Source organism: Nelumbo nucifera, chromosome 1 (assembly GCF_055504915.1).
Source record: "Nelumbo nucifera cultivar China Antique chromosome 1, China Antique-T2T, whole genome shotgun sequence".
Taxonomy (NCBI): Eukaryota; Viridiplantae; Streptophyta; class Magnoliopsida; order Proteales; family Nelumbonaceae; genus Nelumbo; species Nelumbo nucifera.
Genome location: NC_142649.1, coordinates 207,943,744 through 207,967,885, shown reverse-complemented (window position 1 = coordinate 207,967,885; position 24,142 = coordinate 207,943,744). Strand labels below are relative to the sequence as shown.

At 36.6% G+C, this 24,142-nt stretch overlaps 1 protein-coding gene across 12 annotated transcripts; it reads right to left on the bottom strand.

The window, feature by feature from the left end:
• Nucleotides 1–775: 775 nt before the first annotated feature.
• Nucleotides 776–23,255, bottom strand: LOC104610357 (uncharacterized). Of its 12 annotated transcripts, none has more exons than XM_088896008.1 (11): nt 22,814–23,255; nt 22,099–22,201; nt 8,441–9,724; nt 7,124–7,209; nt 6,454–7,001; nt 5,809–6,330; nt 3,982–5,704; nt 3,654–3,884; nt 3,391–3,515; nt 2,677–3,149; nt 776–2,224 (listed from the first exon to the last, which is right to left on the bottom strand). In XM_088896008.1, the coding sequence occupies exons 3-11, from the start codon at nt 9,665–9,667 to the stop codon at nt 1,127–1,129; spliced, it is 6,033 nt and encodes a 2,010-aa protein (XP_088752134.1). In that variant the 5' UTR covers nt 9,668–9,724; nt 22,099–22,201; nt 22,814–23,255; the 3' UTR covers nt 776–1,126. The 12 variants fall into 12 exon arrangements, with proteins under 12 accessions (XP_088752134.1, XP_088752137.1, XP_088752128.1 ...); XM_088896011.1 differs by having other exon boundaries at nt 8,441–9,692; XM_088896002.1 differs by having other exon boundaries at nt 22,124–22,201.
• Between the last annotated feature and the right edge of the window lie 887 nt (nt 23,256–24,142).

Here is a 24,142-nt window from a genome sequence, read left to right as displayed (position 1 = left end):
AGGTCTACGGGCAAGCCAGCACGACCCATATATATTTATATATAATATATAATATATTATACAAATTTTAATTATATAATAACATATAATATATAATATATTAATAAAATAAACAATTAATTTCAATTTTATTATACTATTTTATTTAATTATTATATATATAAACAATTGTATACATCAAAATTCATATAAAATAAAAATTTTAAGATTTTTTAATTTTTGAATAAATAGCTTAGGCTTGATCCACGGCCTGACCTGGCCTAAGGCTTGGCCCACAAACCATCCCAGCCCATCGACACGAGCTCGGGCCGTGGGCCATGCCAGGCCAACCCCCAAAATATCCCAGGAGGGAGGCACGGCCCAGCAGGGCCCATTTTACAGCTCTAGAAAATAGCACACTGAACGATATTAGGTTTCCATTGACAGAGAATTGTATAACAGAATTGAAACTCCTATTATGAACAATTTGCATTGATCTTAAATTCTGTCCATATGGATGAAACCCTGAATACAATCACCCCAATCCTGTATAGGCGAGGTTAAATCCAGTCTACAGGGTTTAAGCCATCTACGGGTTTGAACTAGAGCGAATCCTGGTTCTATTATAAGATAAGCAAGTTGCAAAATGATTTGATCCTAGCCTTCAATCTACATGCAACGTGCTAGAAATTAGAATAGGCAAGGGTATAGGATATAGCTTCCTTACTTGACGAGCTTGCAGCCTCTTCCCTATATTAGCTTTACGGTCGGTCAGATTTCTAGTAGACAGTGTATGTTATCCAGGTTAAAAACAGTATAATGACTGTAATTTGTATAACACTAATGAAGTAAATAGAAAAAGAGGACTCCCCATGACTTACAGACATTAACTTGCAAGTTCCCCATGACATTTTAAACAATCTGCGGCTTTCATTCTCTTTATATACAAGTAGCCGTTACTATGCACCCGAAAACAAAGTAAAAGAAACAAAAAGGGAATAGAGAGAAGGAAAACTTACAAATGTGTGTGGTTATGAACAGATGGGGAATGGGTTTACTGATTAAACCCATGGATCATCCTCTATGATCCTGGTATAGTGCAAACATATTCATGGGGGCGTAATATACAAGGTGTGTAAAACCAGATCTAGGCATCTGAGAAACCACCAAAGAGGAAAAGAGAAGTGTTCACATGGCGAGCGTCAGGTAAGAGCTGCTCTGTTTTTGAAACAGGCTTCACAGTCTGTTCCTTGTTGGAGAATGGGAAAGCAAGAGAAAGAGACAGAGATGCTGAGACATCATCATCATTGTTATTCGTCACAGGATCTGGAAATTTGTCTCTGTTGTTTCTCTTGTCTGCTATCCCAACAAGCCATGGGAAGATTGCCTGCTTCCGTGGTCTCTTTTCAGCCCCTAGTGCAAGCTCCAGATTTGGGACTTCAGATCCCATTATATCCTCGTTGGTTGATGAAAGTACTTGCAATGGCTCCAAGGTGCCTCTTGATTTACAGTCCTTTGCAGGTCCCAAATCTATGGGAAAGAAGTGCCTTTCAGTAGCCCTCAAGTTCTCCACAGCCTCATAAGATCCATTGAATTGTTGTTGTTGCTGTTGCTGCTGCTCAGTGATAGAGAAGCCAGTACCCATGTCACATACCTGGGGCAGAAATTTCTCACTGAAAGAACTTTGATCACTAGAACTATTACAATCATACACTACACTTGAACATCTCTTTGTCTTCTTCAGTTCACTTTCTCCATTAGTTATCATACATTCCTTCTCCATCCATGTGGTTTCTTGACTTCTGGAGCTCAAGGTTTCACCAGGAACTTGTGGAATCATGAGTGCAGAATTCATGTGTAGCTGTTTCTTGCTGTTGAACTCCCAGCCACCGTGTTCTTTGTCCTTCTGGTCACTCTGAATCTCACTCTTCAAAGTAGTTTTAATGTCCATGAAGCACTCTTCACTCTTCATTTTTTTCTGAACTCTCACTTCATCTTTGATTCCATCCTGCATTTTATCCTGGATCTTTTCTTCATCTTTCACCCTTAAACCACCTAAACCTTGAGCAGATGTAGCAAATGGAGGTGTTTTGCAAGAACAAGATGAACTATTCTCCCTATCTAGTGAATTATCCAAGTGCATTGGCACCATTTTACCCTTATAAAGATTACCATTCTGTCTAGTTGCTGGAAGACAGGATTGAACCTTCACTTCCTGCCCACCCTCTAAATCTGTCTGTTCTTTCTACAGGCAAAAGCAAACAAATACCCATTAGAAAGTGTTGTTCATGACAAAGTCCTTCATGCTTGAAGTAAAGCTCAAGAAGAAATTTAATTTGACAAAATACACGACTTTGTAAAAAGCTGCGAAATTGGGAGAATTGTTTATAAGAAGATCCTAAATACTGAAGCATGATCTATCATGGTGTACATTAAACACAGTTTTAGGCTGCCACAGAGACAGATTCAACAAGCTCATAACTGACCAAATACTACTTGTTACATGCAGATAGATGACCGAAATAAATGCCCTACATAGTTTCTAAATATAAACACTACAGTACATATAATAATAATAATAATAATAACAATAATAAATCTTTTAGTATTTAGCCACCAAGATTTTTTTTGTTATCTCCATAAAAAAACAATTTCATACAGGCATTCAAACTAAAGAAAAGGGAAATAAAATTTTACCAGGGTATTGCTGTTGACTTTCTTTTCTGTTGACAATTGCACATTAATAATAGGAAGCCTTGACAAAGGATCACTATCAAGTCCATTACCATGCTGATTAAAATTGGTCTGTGAACTTAAATTCTTGTAATCAATAGAAGACATATTACTGTCACAATTGCCATTGCCATTCAGTTTTCCAGAAGATGATATAAATGGCAATTCCATCGAGGCCATGGATTTGGATACTTCCATCCCACTAGATGATCCAGTAAAAGCAGGCATGACACTAGGCAGAGGATTTGGATCCTCTTTATGACCAGGCAAATATACTTTTTGAGATACAGACGTGACACCAGCTGCAAAACCTTGGTAAGCAATTGTGACATCTGGATTGCTTCTAGAAACCTTCTTTTGAGCGCCTAGTATCTGTTCTGAGCAATTTGACCTCCTTCCTCTAAAAACGCCCCAGAGGAAAAATAACATGTTCCAACCTGCCAAACCATGCATTTTTAGTACAAATAGAAGTTCCACACAAACTCATGCAACAAAAGGAAAAAGGTTACATGTCATGAAAGGTAAAGACTAGAGTTAAAAACAGGGAAACCCAAAAATTTCATTTTCTGAAGGAAAAACTGTGCCATAAGAGGAAAAATATGCATGTGACAGCCTCTACCCTAAAAAATGATATTGTTTTTTCAATGACAGTAAAAGTACATTGTCATCAGTTCTTACGCTGGGATTTTTCCGGTAACTGATTTGATGGGAATATCAGAAGTTCAATTCCATTAAAGTTTCCTTTCAGAGCTAAATCATTCTTGATCATCTTATCCAACAAGCCCTTGTAGTATCGTTCATAGCTGTGACATGTTAAAACAAAATCAAATTAAGCCAAATACACAAGACCACGGATAACTGGCACCAAAATTAGGTAATAAGCCCTCTATCAGTATGAAAGACATTATATAATAAACAAAAAAAAGACTATTAAAACTGACCTCTCAAGATCTTTGGCAAAGAAATAGAGAGCAACATTATCTTCTGTGGCACGATTTTCATCAAATTGTCTTGGCCATGTACTCAAGCGGGGTACCTCCTCCAACAGCACTTTGCGAGGTAACTTTTTAACCACCTCAGGAATTTTAGGTGATGCACAAGTTGATAAATATGCCTGAATTCCATCACAAAGGTCGGCAAGTATTCCACTTCTTTGCACCTCAAAACCACCTCTGCATGCAAACACCTCATCATCAGATATATTCTACAAAGTATGAAAGGTTGTCAAACCTGGCAAAAATTTGAATTTCAGTGAGAAAAGGATCATACTGCCATATATAATCATGTTCTGGAATGGCTGAAATCCTTGAGGGAATGGCCACAGAAGATTCTACACGAGGAAGGTCTGTAATGGAAGAACTCGGCTTATTTTCATCCAAAGAGATGGGAGAAATGGTGACATCTGACGCTCCTCGAGGAGAACATGTTGCTTCTGTTGACTTTAAAATATCCTGCTTTAAATTGTTGACAGTAGTAGTTTTACTGATGTCAGCAGCAGAACTCCTGACAATTTCTTGTCCATCATCATTAGTCACTTCACCAGAATTCAAATTCCTCGAGCAATTCAATGTAGTTGGTAATTGATCTTTAGAAACTTCACAGCTCAAATCAGCACTTGACATGGATAACTCATCCAACTGTTCAGACAACCTATTCCTTCTAGACATTCCAGGTGATTTCAACGTTACAGCTTTAACTGCAGTTTTACTGATGTCAGCAGCAGAACTCCTGACAATTTCTTGTCCATCATTAGTCACTTCACCAGAATTCAAATTCCTTGAGCAATTCGATGTAGTTGGTAATTGATCTTTAGAAACTTCACAGCTCAAATCAGCACTTGACATGGATAACTCATCCAACTGTTCAGACAACCTATTCTTTCTAGACATTCCAGGTGGTTTCAACATTACAGATTTAACTGCAGTTTTACTGATGTCAGCAGCAGAACTCCTGACACTTTCTTGTCCATCATTAGTCACTTCACCAGAATTCAAATTCCTCGAGCAATTCAATGTAGTTGGTAATTGATCTTTAGAAACTTCACAGCTCAAATCAGCACTTGACATGGACAACTCATCCAACTGTTCAGACAACCTATTCTTTCTAGACATTCCAGGTGGTTTCAACATTACAGATTTAACTGCAGTTTTACTTATGTCAGCAGCAGAACTCCTGACAATTTCTTGTCCGTCATTAGTCACTTCACCAGAATTCAAATTCCTCGAGCAATTTGATGGAGTTGGTAATTGATCTTTAGAAACTTCATAGCTCAAATCAGCACTTGACATGGATAACTCATCCAACTGTTCAGACAACCTATTCTTTCTAGACATTCCAGGTGGTTTCAACATTACAGATTTAACTGCAGTTTTACTGATGTCAGCAGCAGAACTCCTGACAATTTCTTGTCCATCATTAGTCACTTCACCAGAATTCAAATTCCTCGAGCAATTCGATGTAGTTGGTAATTGATCTTTAGAAACTTCACAGCTCAAATCAGCACTTGACATGGATAACTCATCCAACCATTCAGGCAACCTATTCTTTCTAGACATTCCAGGTGGTTTCAGCATTATAGCTTTAACTGCTTCTTTCAACTTGAAACTTTTGCCTGTTACCTCTTTTGAACTTTTTTCTGCAGAAGCTTCAAAAACAGAAACCTTAGTAACTGGGCAAGATTGTGCTGTATGACCCAATTCTTTACATTTATGACAGCGGATACTTTGACCTCCTACTGAGACACCCTGCTTTGGACGACCTGTAGGAAAAAGCTCCCTGGCTTTGGCATCCTGATTCAAGGATTCCGGAGACTGTGGCAAGCCATCATGAGGAACAGCATCATGTTTACTCCATGATTTATCAGCAGTCCAAGAACTTGACGTAGTTCCATCCTGAGTACTAACTTGGATTGGCTTTTGCTCAGTAGAACTGCACCTTCCATTGGATGATGGAGTTCCAACCACACTCTGCCTCTTAACTTCACTCGATCCAGCTGGGCACAAAAATAGAAATCCAGTTATTAAAGAGTGTAAAACTAAAGTGAGTAACATAAAAAAGAACTATTTGTCATCCTCATAGGAGTGAGAAAAATTCTACCTAAAACATTTCGATTCTCTGATCCTTTATTTGCAAGACTGGTTGGTTTGGCTGAGGTATTTAATTTTCCATCAGCCTGAACAGACTTCATATCACGGCAGTTGGTTGCAGAGGTAAGTGATGAAGTTGTTTCACCACGAGATGTAACCTTTTGATCAGTCTTTGGAGTAGACACACTAGAAACAGCTGTCGGAGAGCTGATCAAAGGGCGATCTGATTTGAAGGAATTCTTCCTTTCAATTAAACCCCATTCTTTAGCTTGTTTTAACCCTTTTAATTCTTCAACACAGGAGAGGTTATGAGAGAGCATTTTAACTTTTGACTCAGTCACATTAAAGCGGCCTGAGCTTGGTGTTTTGAATGATATAGATTTTCCTATCATTCTGACTGGACCCTCCTTTTTCGCATCGTTGATCACAGTGTCTCTAGCTACCTTTTTCTTTTGAGAAACATCTTCCTGCACCAGTTTGACCTTTGGTTTCGAGTTTAGGGTGTTGAATGAATTTGACTTCAAAAGATTACCTGACAAGACAACATGTTTTAAATATTCTTGAACATGAGAAAATTGATGCACTACAAAAAGAAATGCATGTTTCTAAAAGATGAAAAACAAATTTACTTGAAAGATTTTTCTTAAAGAATTACCCCGCGGTGACTGAAGTTGTGATTGGTTCTTTGATGAGCTAGGACCAGTAGTAGGTGAGTGTACATTTTCATGAGAACTATTAGCAGAGTGACTTGATGGCAGACCTAATTGATGTGGTGTCTTTACTTTCCCCTTATCCAAACTCTTGAATGAACTCTCCCGAGACAACAATACAGGCTTTTTGTCAGGGCTGGATGTCTTTGGAGAGGCTACACTTGTCTCAAGCATCTGTCTTTTTGCTGGTGAAGCAGCTTCAAGATTGTCTGAATGCCTCTTAACAGACCCAAATGAACTTGAGCTCACTTTGGTTATCCTGTTTCCCTCGGTATCTGTCTCTTTCACATCCAACTTCAGTGAAACCTTTGAACTGACTGTGTCAATGCCTCCAGGATTTTGAGTCTTTTCATTTAAGTATGGTGCTTTAGAAGACCCCAATACAATTTCAACCTTATCTTGCTTTTGGTTTTCAGTTTCCTCCTTGATCTTGCATTCTTCACACAGCCAATCACCTTCTGGAACCTTATCCAACATTACTTGCATGCAGTAACTGATGATAGCAAATAGGACATTGGTAATATCACCTTAAGGATTCATCCTCTCACATTTATAATAGATAACTAACAAAAACATATTGTAAGATAATACAACAGATAGATTTACTGTGCTTACGTGTGCTCGGCCCCATCACTGCACCTACTGCAAAAGGCAAGCAACTCTTCCCGACCTGCATCGCCACAGATATCACAAACTTTTACCTGTTTCCAGATGGCATAAAGAAAATCAGTAACCTATGTAGATGACAAATGTAGTTCCACCAAGTTGAGAGGAAACAAGAAATGGACAAATTAGTACAATCTTGAGGAACTAAATCATTTGTTGCAGAAAAATCTCTGCAGTAAATGCAGATCCCTTTTATTTGTAGGTATTTGCAAGATACCAAGGGTAGGGGTTTCTATTTTTCCATATGCATTATGGAATTTTAGAAGGATCATGAATTTTCTTATGAACGGAATGACAGCTGTTTGAATTTTGCAAGGGAAAAGGGATATCTTTAGTGTCCCTAACAATCTGCTAAAATCAACAACAAAATTTTGTACTGTTATGGAAAATAACTATAACAGTAGTGTGATTCATTGCTGCCTTTATGTGTATAATAATTCAATTGGGGCAAATGGAGAGAGAGAATAGAGAGATCATGTGATAGATGCAGTGCTACAGTCAAAATTTATTGATTCATGTGTTCTAGATAAACTTTGGCAAAATTATTAAATAAATATGATAAGTCAAATAGAAACAGAAAAGTGAACTTTGGCAAAACAACAGGTAAGTCAGATAAGGATACAAAATTAAAGTGGCCATGCCACCATAAGTGCTTTGTGTAAGAAAATTCTTAGTAATAAATCTAAGCAAAAGATTATCATTCTTTAGTCAATAAAATCTCAATACTTCGTTTTATAAATTCGAAACAAGAGCTCAGAGAAATCTAAACACTAAACATATATAACCTGGTCCAATTGAAATTTAATTGTTAAATCAGAAATGTCTCTCATACAGCTCAAGTTGTACCAAAAGCAAGCTTGATATGCGGTATAAATATTGAATGATTATATCTTCGTCATTGAAATTTCATCTTCATCATTTACCTAATTTCAGAGTTTCCCTCCATTTCCCTATTTTTCTATTAGAAAGTAACTTCACTACATTGTGATTGCTTGTAGATGGGAAAAATACAGAAATACCAACTCTGGTTTAACAAGTTCCAGAAAGGAACTGGATAGATGTAGCAATATGAGGAGATCAAAACAAGATACGGTTATCAAAACATACCTTCTGTACTTAACATTAATGCTTTTCCAAATGAATGAAGATAATTGCTATAAAAAATAATATACCATTATCTAAGAAGTTTCCAGTTTAAAAAGAATAATAATAGCAATTAATGCAAAAACATGCATATCTCAGTAAAAGATCAAAACAAGGACTTACATCATCCTCCACGATATCTGAGCCAGCACTGTCATCAACAGGCTCAGACTGCAAAGCAGGTTCATGCATGTCAGGTACCTCACGTGATGCACAGGATTTCTCAACATTTTGATTTTGGTCTGAACTTTTCACAGTTTCAGCAGATGGATCCCTACTATTATCTAAGTTGGTTTCACCTTCTAGACATGGATAAATTTTCACCGAAGCCAGAAAAGAGTTACTTTTGGTAAGACTAGCTTCAACATGTTCCGTGGAACATTCAGATGGTTCCCCTTGGGCATGTGAACTGGAATTCTCTTCCAAATCCTTCACATCTGCTTCATGGTAGACTGAGTTACCACTTTGAGAATGAGAATATGGACTCTGTACTTTTGGTGAAACCCTGCTAGGATAGACATCTTTTGAGGAAGGCATCTCCAATGAATCTGACTTGCGGGTTGGTACCACACTGGCTACAAAGTTAAGACTCTTTTGCACAGATTCCATGGTGACTATGTTTGGCCTCCTAGTGTTATTCTCACTATCCTGTATTTCACAATGCAAATCAGCCACACAACTCAAAGCATTTTCAATATTAAGTGCTTTTCTGATTCCTTCCTGAGGAAAACTGTTAAATGAAGCTGAACTACATGACACATTCTTCCTATCTATATCCATATTCAGATTGACAAGCTGCACATTTGCATCATTAGCTCTACTAACGCATGAAATATTATCACCATGACATTCTAAAACTTTCTGCTCCTCGTCCTGGTTTGACAAGGTTCTCTGACCCAGGTCTGATGCAAAATGACTGTGTGAGGATGTTATGCCAGTCTGATCAACAATACTCTGTGACTTTAAGATAGGTTGATCATCTCCACTAGTTCCACCTGAAGAGGACTTCAGAAGCATATCAACATCTTCAGATGCATAAGATACATCAAAAGTTCTCAAAGTTGCTTTGCTGTCAGCATTTCCAGAGATTGAATCATGACTTGAACTGGTACTTAGCAAATTACTTGTTTCACTAGCTGTAGGCTGTCTGTCATTGTATGCTCTGCTGCTTCTCTTGAATGGGCATATAACTTCACCATCATTAAAAGAACATCGACTAACTGCCTTTCCACGAGATGTTTCATCCGAAAACTCAGGTCTTGATTCCATGAAGGATGCGGCTTGGTTAAAATGCATACAGGATGAGCAAGGAGTAGCACAGACGTTGCATGTCCCAGATCCTGCTCTCATACGATCTTCCCCACTTGGATAATGCCTACCAAATCCTTTTTGAGCTTCAAATGAACCCTAACAAATAAAATTTTATAGATAATTGACCAAAAAAGTACCAACCTATTACTAACAAATCATGTTATATAACATTAACATAGTAGGTCCAAACAGCACAAGTAGTTCAATGAAAGGAAAATAATATCCAGCACAGCACAAAGTCTTTTAACTGTTAACAGATCATTTCATCATAAGTATATCGAAGTATTGTTTTTCTTTGCAGTAGGCATAAACATATGGCATAAAGGTCAAACAACAGTTTAATGTTTTTCAGCAAGTGTACTAATAGTATTTGATGGAATCTACAATTAGATGTAGTAGGGCTTCAGCCCCAAAGAGGATGTGCGGGTGGTGGATAGGCAAGGGTAGCTACCTAAAAAAGGTGCTTCACATATTCTATATATATAATTACCTATTCAGCATCAAATACAATGTTAATTCATCAAACCATAGAGAAAGCCAGATGAGGCAGGCACACTGCATCAAACAAACCTTTCCTGTGAGCTTAGGGATGCCTTTTAAGATGTTGGTCTTGACATTTTTTTCAAAATATTTTGATCACAAATAGACCAAAGAGAATTTATTTATATAATATAAAAGTAAACGCCCTAACATAAGAGCAACGGATGAGATATTATACATTCTAAGATTTTTCTGTAGAGTACACATTGAACTCTTCCTAAAAAACCTTGTTTTAGAATGGTTGCTCCTAACATGGTTGTCAATGGTAGCTCCAGGCAAATAGGAGCCCAACAATAATCAGAAGAACTAAGCGTGCTTGCATCCTAGATGGTTGCCCCAAGGATGGCTAGGTAAGCACTATAATATGAAGTGAATGGAAAATCAGTTACTAGGTAGCTCCAGGCAAATAGGAGCCCAACAATAACCAGAAGAACTAAGCATGCTTGCATCCTAGATGGTTGCCCCAAGGATGGCTAGGTAAGGAGCACTATAATATCAAGTGAATGGAAATCAGTTACTAGGTAGCATAATATACATAGCTACAACCTATGAAAGTATGTTTTTCTTAATGCAAGCGTGCAGTAACCAGAAATATCCTTTATGCTTTGAATATGCCAACTCTTGACAAAGAACAATTGTGCACTATAAAATAAAGATACTGAAAAGTTATAAAATTAAAGAAGAACTAGGGGCTAGAAGGACTAGGGGCAGACCAAAAAGGATATGTGCCAAAGTAGTAAGAAATGATGTAAGCACTCACAGTTTAACAATGGACATGGCATTAAACAGAATGGAATGGCAAAACAGGATGTGTATAGCTAACCCCATATATATGTCCACGCTACATGAAGCTTTACTATCTTTTCAACAAATACAATTTCCATGTGCCAAAAGTTGGACAAAAGTTAACTAGTTTTTGGTTCATTGTTCAAATCAGTGTTTTAAAAGCGCAAGGCACAAAAAAGGTGCAGGGGTCAATTTGCGCCTGAGGCGCAAGGCACAAGGCGAGGTGTGCGCCTTTTTGAAGCAAGGCGCAAAAATACAAAAAAAAATGTCAGAAAATTCAAGAAATGACAAAAAATTCAAAAAAAATATTAAACATAATATTACTAAAAAATATAAAGTTAAATTTTAAAATAATGTTTTAAAAAACCTATTGTCTAAAATTAAAATACATAAACATAAGATGTAAAGCATATTCAAATGAGAATTTAAAAATAAAATCAAACATAAAAAACATTTTCAAGCATGTAAAATCTCTAATCTCTTTTTTCACCCAATTGCAATGCAGTACTTCACATAGCTAATGTAATGTAAAACATATTACGTTCCCGATTCTACAAGCCGCCTTTGTGCCACGCCCCTCAAGGCAAGCCCAAACAAGTCCACATTAATTGGTAATGTAGTTCATTCATTCATCCTAATAAAATGTCTTCTTAAAAAGCAATTAAAACTATAAAATCATTATTTTTTGTGTGAAAACTAAGAATTTAGGACCTAATGTGGACTTGTTTGGGCTTGCTTCGAGGGGCGTGGCACGGGGGTCTGGGGGCTCCCGACCCAGCCGTTATGTTCAAAAAAAAAAGCAAAAAAGCACCAAATTTTCAAAAGGCGCAAGGTGCACGCCTGGTGCGGCGCACGCCTAGGCACACCAGGCATGCACCTTTTGAAAGGGCTGCGCCTAGGACCTAGGCGAGGTGCATACCCTGAAATGCACCTCGCCTGTGCGCCTAGGCGTGCCTTTTAAATCACTGGTTCAAATTCAGGTTTGTGGTTCATAATGTGTGCTTTCTAAAAAGAATCCAAGGGTATGCTTATGAATTTGCTCTTTTTTATTTCAATGCCTTCATACATATAAAACTAAATATACATTAAAGTGGTACTTTAAGATATTTTTGGAGTCTATCACTTCTAACCAAGAGAACAAATAAAGGAGACTTATCATTCAACCTTAAGAGGGAGTCTTCAGTGTTCATTCTACACTTGATGTGGACATACAGAGAGGAGAAAAATTTGACCAGACTTTTAGGATTCTTTTACTATTTGAAACTCCTTGCAAAAATCATCACATAAATATTCAACCAAACTGACTTGAAAACTGATCTGTACTGAAACATTTTGCCAAATGCTAGGTCCTCTATAGATATGGGTCAGACAGATGTATATTTGGTACAAAATAAGATAATTTGAGCACAAAATGTCCAATTAGATGTCTAGAGCTCTTTTTCCTGGGAAAAGGTAACATATGCATTGGAACAAGAAAGGAGATATACATGGAATTAAAAATGCACTAGGGAGAGCCCTTCCCCGTATTATCTCCTTGACTGAATGTGCATTTTGACAACTATAGGTTTTCTTCTCTGATGTTTCACAATTGATATTAATTACTTGAGGTGTGTGTTGTTTTCTTCGAGGCAGTGTAAAGGCTACCATTTAACCCCTTCAGAGCAAGGTGTATGGGGTTGGAGAGAATGAAACAAAGTCCTGTCTAAAATGTGGTAAGTTCCTAAGTATCAACCTACAGTGGAGAAGAAGATAATGAAATAGAAAATAAACAATAAACAACAAGACAAAAGGACTTAACATGGTTCACGTTGATAGCCTAGACCCGTGGGAGATGAAAGGATTAATCCACTATTAAGAAAACCAGCAAAAGATACAACCCTTGAAGCACAGATCTCTCCCTCTCTCTCTCTCTCTCTCAAACACAACTCTAATCCAACAAAATCAATAACCTAATGAGGAAAAAACCCAATTATAATAGGAATATCAATAGGTCATTTCTTCCACCCATAAAAACACAAATGTTTCCAATTTTTATCAACACAACTAATATATACCCCTATAACCTCCACCTTAAGTTTGCAAAGTAGAATGTTAGAAACGACTTCATGAAAAAAACCACAAAAAAAGGAAGAGGCTCACAAATCAGAGTTGGCCGTGAAACAGTGAATCTGATATTGGACCTCGTCAAAATGCCAGAGTAGTAAAAGAAAAAAAGGAAAAAAACTGCTGTTGGCCAATAAAAAACCAACTGAAGCATTGAGCAGGTAGATGGTAGATCAGATCATTGGAGAAGCACGAACTAGATGCTCAAATCAGAAAACCAGATCAACATACTAGAGTTGGCCATTGGAAAGCCAGCTATAACCACAAAACATGAAGAAGCACAATGCAACATCATGTATTAAATCAGAGCTAAACCAAGCAACGAAACTAAAACAACTATTAGATCAATAGGTAGAAAACCTAAACCAGAGTTAGCGAACAAGAACCAACTATCCAACCATAATCACTGAACCATAACATAATCAACAAACTTAAGAACCAACCAAGTAACTAAGCCAGAGTTAAATCAACAAAACCATCAAGCATGTGCAACACCCAATTCAAAATCACCGAGAATTAATAATCAGAAAAATACGCCAATATTACATAATAGATTTATGAATCAGCATACCACATACAAGACCCAACTCTCATATCATTCAAAACAACCTTTAAGCCCATATTTGGACATCACCTAATAATTATGAGCTAAACATGAACTCCTTTTCACCAGAGGGATCGCTAGACTAAACTGATCTCAGAAAACACCTAATAATACCTCAGACAACCAAAAGAACACTTCGGAAAATTCCTAAAAGGTTTTTAACAATGTTTCCCACCAAATATTAGAAGCTTACTTCATTTTAAGTTGACCAATGACATGGTCTCTTCCCATTCTCAAAATGTTAATCCAGTAACAATCAAGAATGTTTTTTTTATGAGTAATATTAGTAAAATTTTATTAATTCAGAAACTGATTTAGAATTGTGATTTCATACAACATCCCATGGAGAGGCGCGAGCTGCAGCCTCTCCTAGAAGTTACAAGTAAACTAGGAAAAAATTACAGGAATCACAGCCGAGCCCAAAACAATTCTTCCCTATTTACCCCTTGCTTGGCTAACACATTGGCCAAAGTATTTGCTGATCTCCCCACCCACTGTAAAGAAACCATAAAGCCATGAATCTATGTTGCTCTGAAATTTGTTTTGATGGATTGTATTATTTTGTTGGGAAAAAAAATCTATATACAAGGTGAATTTCCTGAAGCAACCTCTTTTTACATTTCACCCCTTTATGTTTGCCCCCAATACATTTGTTCCCTAAGTACCCCTGGTCTTGCAAAAGAGTCAGTCATGCCATTTGTTGATTTCTATATCCAGTTGAATCTTGCATTCATTTCCCTTGACAGCCTCCTTATATCTCTCTCATGTTTTGTCTATACCACCATGATCCCGGCTTATCAGCTACCTAATGACAGTCATTGAGTCATCTTCCACCAAGAGCCCAGCTTATTGCTTTGTTGTTTAATCCACAGAAATCTTTTTCTTTTTTTTTTCTTTTTTTGAAACTGCACAGAAATCTCAGAGTTCTATAGTTCTGATATCAACTTATGGTTGAGAAGAAGCTAGCAGAACAGAAAATAACAAATATAGAACAAGACAATTGTTTGTTTAATGTGATTTGGCTTCATAGTCTACAATACAACTGGAGATGAGATCAATCTACTGTTGAGAAAACAGAATAGGTTATAACCATTGAAATGCAAATCTTTCTCCCTCTCTTTCAACCCTAATCCAACACAACCAATGTCTTAAATAAGTCAAAGACCCAATTATATCAGAATTACAAATAGGCACTTCTTCCTCCTATAAATACAAAAAAGTTCCCAGATAAGTAACAACACAAATACCCCTAACACAGTGCAGTGCTTTATCAAATCTTCTTATTTACTATCTGCCACTCTTTACCATGCTGGCAACAGTGGCTGAGGTTCTGGAGAAAAAAGAGGGATGCCTCTTATGGGAGAGCCCAAATGAAGACAAAAGATATCATCTTATGATTTTTTTCCCGGGGGTGAGGCATGATGGGTTTATACTTTAAAATGGCTGTGGGGCTTGGTATTAAAGCTTTTCAGAGGTTATAACCAATGAGTAGTGACAGAGACATTTGGCAGGGAATTTAATATCTACTTGATTAGTTCCATGTGGCTCAAGTGTGTGTATGTGGGTGGGTGGATGGGTTGGGGGCTTCTCAAATGTGTGTGGATTTTCACAAAGATGGTTGCTTTTTTGGAAGGACTAGTGGTGCACAGAACAAATTTTAAGTGTCACTTGTCCTAGTTTATATCTTATGGTTAGTGATAAGCATGTTACTTGAAGTGCTGGCCAATGAGGTAATTTGGAGTCCGAGGTTCAGACACCAATGTCAACAATTGGGAGGTTGATGTTTTGATCTCCCTACTTAGCTGCATCTAGGAGAAGAAATCAAGGATTAAAGTATCGGTATCGAGTATCATATCGGACAACTTGGATATGGATATGCTTTGGAAATGCATGAAAAGTATGGAAACACTTGGATACACTAGGGAAACACATACAAATTTTATAAATACATTAATAACACAAAATTTAATGTCAAATAACCATAAATAATGTATAAATATATAAGAAATATATATTTAATAGTGTACATAAAAAATATATTATAATTAATATAGTGGAATGCATAGATATCATACAATGGATTAACTAAGAATCCGCAAGTAAACCAAATATTAAATTCTCAAATATAAATTAAATTATCATTTAATAATTTATAAAAATTATAATTTTAACTTAAAATATATCAAATTTGTTAAAATTTCAAAGATACATATCAAATGAAAATTCATGATTTTTAATAATTAAAATAATTATTTCATTATTAGAATTTTTATTTCTATAAATTTTTAAATTAAAAATCATTTATTCATAAAAATGTAAATTAAAGGATTTGATAGATTCAATTTAATATTATATTCTTGAAAATTTTGTAAACAATTTTTTTATTTTTTGTAAATCATAATTATATTTTTATTTTATGTAAATTAAAATATCCATTAATAATTATAAAATATATAAAAATTATAAGATATATATATCATCCACAAATTTATAAATTTTAAATACTAAGATAATTATTCCATTATTAATATTTTATTTGTATAAATTTCTTGAGATAAAATCATCTTTTGATGTAAATGTAGAATTTATAGATCATTTATTTCATTTGTTTATAAAATGCTAATTTTAAATATTATTTCTTTTAATTTTTAGTTGGAGTTTGGATGGGCAAAAAAGTAATAAATTATTTTATTTCATCAAATATCACAAGACACAAGATGGCTAAGTGGTTTGAAAGCGTGTTAAGAAATTTGATGCCACGTTAGGTGATCCGGGTTCGAATCACACTATAAGCATCATTTAATTTTTAGTAGAAAAATGCTGCACATTGGTCCGCATCGACCAATACAATGCGATACGAGCCAATACACATCTATATCGGTCTGATACGCGCAATTTACAAGATACGTTTCCATCCATAATGTAACCTATATCGCCTTGCACCGATACTGATACGATACACCCCGCCCTGTATTGGACGTATCGTATTGATATTTAAATCCTTGGAAGAAATTTTCTATTCAAAGGGAGGGTAAGAGAATCTGGTGCCATTCATCTAATGGGACTTCTTGGTCAATTCATTTTAAATATGCTGGTTGGTAGCTCTCAAGCTTTCACATGTGGCATGGGATATGGTCCCCCACACCCTCCAAAAATCTGCTACTTCATGTGTGACATCCTACTTGAAAAAGATTCTAATGGTAAACAATCATATAACAAGAGGAAATTAGATGAGAAATGAATGCCAATTGCGTGCCAGTTCAGCACCTTCTTATTCATTGCAATATCTCTTTGGAGGTGTGCACTTCTGCAAACTTTTTAGATGGGATTGGGTCATTCTTGGTGACCTTGTATGCTTAGTTGACCTGCCCATCTAGTGGTTATGACAAAAGGATGAGCTTTTAAGTGGGAGCTTGTTTACACTCCTTAGAATTTTAGAGAGGAGAGTATAGAGACTTGCTACCATGTAACGCATGCGCACGTGTGTGTGCGGGTGTGTGTCACAATGAAGTGCACTTTGCTCGCACTTCGTGCACACCCGTGTGAAGCGACTATAATTTTAGTGCAATGAGGTTTGTGATGACAATATGAAATCACAGACTACGATTTTGCAAAATCACAAAAACACATACCACTATTTTGCAAAATCGCAAATCGCAAATGGTGGATTTTGCGAAACCGCAAGTCGCACAATGGACATAATCACAAATCACATTCAGTTGTGAAATCACAAAATTGCAAGTTGCAATTCGCAAGTAGCGACTCAGAAAACCACATCTGGTTTGAACTGCACATAGGGATGTGTTTGGGTCTCAGAGGCCGAACCGTAGCTATTAACATTTTAAGTTAACTCAATAGTCACGACTTGATCGAGTGTGATCAAGGGACATAATTCAAACATTAATGGTCATTAACTGTTAACTAACCATGAACAATCACAAAGTTTGAAATCATGATTGTACAAAGAGTCTCTTCAAACCAACACATTCCTCTTCGTGATGACTCTCCAAAACTTATATAAAGGGTGTAAACCAAGCCAATACATAGACAAGTTTTCACTTCTCACTACAAATACACTTGTCTCCCTCAATTTAATCTACTACCATCTCACAAAAGGTTTCATTGGAGAATCTTCAACTTTGTTGGTTGTAATTTCTCACCCAAGGCTTTGTTGTATCCTAGGAACGAATTTGCCAATAATCCAACAGCAAACTCAGTAAACTGAGTAGGGGCAAATAATGTTCTAAATATGTCTTTAGATACACCTCAGAGCTTCTCCTCTAGATTTCAGTAACCCCATTTCCCAACATACTTAAATCTCTTTGGCCTTCATCTTAAATGACTTCAAAGGAACTCAATTCTTAGGCATCTGAAATGGGTGGAGTTCTATAAATTTCTGTTCATAGTAGGTATTAGTTATTATATCTAGAACTTCCATCTTGTCGTTAACTTAAGTTATCTCTTTAAATTTAGGTGTTTTTGCATTTTGTAGCAAGGTGTTTCTGCTTCTTTTTTCCTGATTAAAAATAATTCTTGCTTATTCAAAAACCAAGAAGTAACTACAATATTGTTGTAAAGAAGACCCTCCCTACTCCCCTCCCAACTTCAAAGTTCATATCTCTAGGAATATATAATAGTAGGGTCATCATCATCATCCATGCCTTATCTCAACTATATGGGGTCAGCTACACAAATCTTGTTTCACCCATCTATTCTATTTAAAGCCATATCCACTATTAAATTATTAGTGCTTAAATCATTTCTTACTACTTCTACTCATGTCCTTTTTGGTCTACCCTAAGCTCTTCTAGCCCTTCAGTGTGTAACAAATCACTTACATGTTGTTTCTTGACTACAACACTACTCCATACAATATGGCTGCCCTAACAATTGTTTTATAGATTTTTTTATCAATAACACATTCATTAGCAACTTCATTAAATCAGGAAAAAGATGATTACAAAGAAGAAGACAAGCACTCTTGTCTTCCACATACAGCTTGAGCACCACTGTTTTATAGAATTTTCCTTTTAATCTAAGTGGTATTCGCCTATCACAAAAAAGTCCAAATGCACCCCTCCATTTTGCCCATCTCGCTTTAATTCTTTGAGTGACATCCTCAATCTCTCCCTTGTTATGAATTATTGAACCAAGGTATCGACAATGGTCACATTGAGTTATCTCTCTTGGTCTCCAATCCTAAGTGTATCTTGATTTACACTACTATTATTACCAAATTTACATGTCATATTTAGTCCTACTTATTTTAAAACCTCTTGTTTCTAAGGCAATTTGTCCATAAGCTTAATTTTGTGTTTTATCCTTCATTAGTTTCATCAATTAAAACAATCTCATCCACAAACAACATGCACCATGGAAGTTCCTCCTAAATATGTTTAGTCAATTCATCTATGATCAGTGCAAATAGATAAGGGCTAGTGCTGAACCTTGGTGAAGAACCATAGTAACTGTAAAATCTGAAGTCTCTCCCACTGGTGTTCTGACATTGGTTGTTGTCCTCCTTATTTAGGTTTATATACCCATTTTGAGTCCCTTTCTCTTCCAAGATCCACCATATTATCTCTCTAGGAACTCTATCATATGTCTTTTCTAGATCGATGAACACCATATGAAGATCTTTCTTCTTCTCTCTAAACTTTTCTATCAATCATCTCAAAAGAAGTATAGCTTCCATGGTTGATCTCCATGGCACAAGGCCAAATTGGTTCTCTGATACACTTGTTTCAAGTCATAATCTTTGTTCAATTATTCTCTTCCAAAGTTTCATAATGTGGTCCATAAGTTTAATCCCTCGATAATTATTACAACTTTGTATATCACCTTTGTTCTTAAATATAGGCACCATATTGTTGTTTCTCAATCATTAGGCATCTCCTTTTCTTTCACTAGCTTATTAAATAGCTTAGTTAGCCATAATAAATCTACCTCTCCCATATCCTTAATTAGGAATATATAACAACTGGATAGGAATTCAAAATGTCCTTGATCTTCTTTAGATAGTGTACCAATCTCCATGATACTTAATGCACCCTATTGGCCCACCTAACCTAATTGCATTAATGGAATCACAAAACATTGCCACATACGAGGGTTGGAGATATTTAGCATTATTCAACCAATGAGTAATGGAGATCCATTCAGATCTTTGGAGACCCCCTCCTGATTGGACCTAGTTACCAAGAGAACTGCCGTTAAAATAAAGTGTAATGTATCCATCTACTTGTGGATGTGGAGGGATGAAAATCCTTGGTAGAGGAGAGCTTCTTTTAGATTTCTTTGTACAATATTGAAGGAAATGCCACTAAATCAATGCCTAAGAATTTGTAAGAAAATAATGTGGCTTCTCAAAGCTTCAAGTTTTCAACAGAGGCACTAGAACCTTAAAATATCTGCTTGCTTTTTCTTCCCACACTCCCACATGACAACATGTATAACTGCCTTCTAAGTTACAACACAGGTTTTATCTAGTGCCTAACCCACATATTTCAATTCTTGCAGCAGGACAACTCATCAATATTTTGAGGGGCCACCCAGTCCACCACAATTATAAGGCCCACAAAGACATGCTAGAAATTATTGTTACTCAGTCATAAATGTGAAGCTAATTTTGATTCCTTTAGGCACATAATACAAGCTTGAGGAGAGACATGAAGGGCAATGGGCATCCTTCTCTTTTAGGACTGAATCAAAAGTGCTGATCTTTCCTGGGGGTGCCAGCCATAAAGAGAAGCATACTCTAGATAGAACAAAAGAAAAGCAGTTTTTTTTCCAAGGAATACATGCTAATCAGGGTTAAAAATCAAAGTCCGGGCCTATGGGGAAAATATTTAGTGGTAAGAGACCTAATGATTGGGTTTGGGGCAACCAAATTCTAGTATCAAGGGTAGATGGAGAAATAAAAACATCCCAAGGACTGCTGATAAGAGAGACAAATTCCTCTATCTTGGAATTAGTAGGAGGATGTTTAAATGTAAATGCCAGGCCAAACCATTGTCATCATGAAATAGGAAGCCAAAAATTACAGCATCCTTATGCAAGGTGAACTGAAATATGCATGGGAAAGAGGAGCTCAAACTGTAGTTGCAAAATGGTGTGAGTTGATGTTACTGTCCCACCTGTTCGTGTTCATCCTGAATTTCTTGTAGATAATGGATATCCAAAGGTTTGATTGCTCCTCGCACATAGATCACCAATCCTAATAAGGTCTCTTTTTCTCCACCTCCATCCCATAAAAAAAATTCCTGTAAAGTTGTTCAATATGGTCCCTCAACTTATTAGGACTCTGGAACACTAAAAGATAGTAAACCAGGAGATTTGCCTGAGCATAAATCTTCCTCATTTAGTGTTTAGAGATGTACTTCCTCTTCCACATTGCTAAGCATCTCTGACATTTTCCAATTACTTGATATCAATGAGGCAAAAATTGTGGGTTTGCACCCAAGGTCCCAAAAACCTAATTGGATATTTCTCCACCCTACACCCCAAATTGTTTTTTGAAAATTCTTTGCCCAGATCTTGTATTCGCAAGTACAGTTTCTACTACTTTTTCAAGAAACCATGAATATAAAAAGTCACCCCTTCCCCGTTTTTCTTTTCTTTCCATAATTTCAGAAAGGATGAAATAATCAACGGTAATAGCTAGTTTTTTTATAAGTATCAATAGTAATAACTAATAACCCCTCTAGAACTATAATTGTCTTATGATGTATCTTCTTTTTTGATATGGATGTACCGGTTAGGTGAAATCTCTTCATTGTTGGACTATAATTCTTTATTTTTTATTTTTTCTCAAAATTCTAAAATTTAATGCCCAAACCAGTGATTCAAATCTAGTGGGAGTAGGAAGACTGGTGGCATGGAAAACTTATATTTCTAAATAATGTGTACAACTTTCTTGGGGCCATTAATACCCATGACAGGTTTAGTTCCTTCTTGAGATTATGCCAACTAGAGCAAGAAAGACGGGAACAGGAACATAAGGACCCATCTTTGAATGTTGGCAAGTAACATCTCATAACTACAGAGAGTAAATAATATGTGCCCTTCAAGTATTAAGAACCACCAACCAACCATAACACAAGCAGTGCTAACAAAGTAGTTGAAAGTTCCCAAAAGTTTTCTGGAGCCAATGTCTTAATCTCTGCTGGGGGAAATTAATGGATTCCCTAAACAGATCTACAGTTTTCCTAAGAACTTCAGAATAACATATCTTGCATATCCATAAACAAACAAACAAACAATTTTTACAGAAGAAATACAAATAACAAGTGTTCTCAGGAACCAAACACTGGAATTAAAACAATGCCGACATGAAACGAAGTACAATTGAAATAAAATGTTGCATAATGCCATTTGGATGCAACTGAAGATGCTAAAACATAAACAAATAGATGAGATTATCCGAACTTGAAATTACCCTGTTAGTGTCAATGATGTCTCACCGTATTCTTCTGATTGTCATGTTCTGCCTCATCTACAGGTCCTTGTATTCTGCAACTCCCTTTCAAGACTGGTGTAATCTAAAAAGAAGGTTAAATTCACCATTAATAATCATCTCCTATTCCATGACCATAACAACTTCAAGACAACTAAATACCAAGGATCAAATACAATTACTGAATCACCAAAAGGAGACTATGTCTCTGAACATAATGCTGCCATGGTTGAAAGGCAGAATGTTTCACAAATACTGGAACGATGATTAATTTAGCATGCACATTATTCAGAAGTAAATCAGTAACGCCCCAACCAATATACTGAAAACCAAAAGATTCAATTCCCAGATTAATCAAAAACCCTAAACAAAGCGATCAAAAAAAAAAGCCAGTAAATTCTATAAAATGAGTCTTACATAAGCAGACTTTCTCCAACACAGAAAACCCTAATATCCGAACGATAATTAAACCCAACTTGTAAGCCAATATTGAAAGTTTATCTAAAAAAATCAAATGAATCAAGCCCCAAAAACCTGGCTTTCCGCAGATTCACATCTATCACCCAACAAAGTCTAATAAAAATCAAAACTACAATTCCGAAAACATGATCAAACAACAAAGTAAACACAAAAGCACTCAAAAACGAATCCATGAACCCTAATTGAAGCCTGAAAATTAAAAAGATAACATCTTTACATGCCTCCGGTTGCGCAATCTTCTCGGTAACATCGTACAGCTCTTTGATTGCCCGTTCTTTCCGCCTTGTCATTGCCGAACAGATCAGATTAAAAGTTAAAACCAGTCCGCAATCGATCAGATTCAATTCCAGAATTGAGTCTTCATCCAAAGGAACTTAGGGTTTATTTCGCTCGCAAAAATTCATCCCATACGAGAGATGATTACAAGGAAAGAGCGAAAATATAGGGTCGGAGATATTAATGGAAACAACACAGGGAAAATGCTACTGTGAATTGTGGTAGGGTATGCGGTTAAACTGCGCCCACAAGGATCAGCACAGCAGGGACCGTCTAACGGAATTGTCACAGATCTGAAGCCCAATCTTTAGCTCCCCTCCCAAGAATCCATGGCCTCGCCTGTTCACACACACAGATAAGCGTGTTCTTTGCTTTGCTCTCCTCTTCTCTCCTTCTCTCTCCTCCTCCAGCTTTAGAAGATTTCTCTTTCTCCCTCTAGTTTCTGTCTCCCTCTCTCTCTCTCTCTCTCTCTCTCTAATTCTAATTCCGGAAAAAACAAGTTAATCTCTGATTTTTTTTTGTTTTGCTTTTTGTGGTGTTTTGATTTGATTTTGGAACTATGAATCCGTGCTCTCAAATATGTAAATAAATATGATATCACATTTTTATTTTATTTTTCTATTTTCTAATTTAAAGCTGCGGAGGTTACAAGCCACTGGGGCACGTGCGGTCCAACACGCGTGCTGAGTCGTGCGGTCTCTCCGTCTCTGATCTGATGGAGCAAAACTGACTGAGAGCCACGAACCTGTGTGCGTGTGGACTTTCTCTATTTTTTTTCCCCTTGTACTCTCTCTCTTTCCCTTTTTAGTTTTTACCTACAAACGTGATCCTTACAAACAACGGTTTCTTTCCCACGAAGTTAATAGAACCAATGACGTGGCTACACGTGTGCTACGTCTCATAGGTTGGGCCAACTGATATTAGTTATTACTGGAGGAGGGTTGATGGACGGTGGCGAGCGTCTGCAAACAAATGGCAAAAACTGGGAAGAGGCGGTGGAATGTGTTGTAAGAACTTTTATTTAAGAACCAAAGAATTGTGCTTCGGTCTATGGTCTTTAGTCTTTGCCTATGATGTCATGGCACCGGGTGTACGCCAATAAGATATAATTTGAATACTGGTCGTTGGTTGACGTCACGAAAATGTGTATTTGATTAGAGTTTGCTTATTATAAATTTAACTTGCCAAATGGCTACGTTATCTGTGTTCATACTTATCAGTCTGACCCAATCTATCTCTTTGCCCATATCTATTGCATTTCCTAATTATT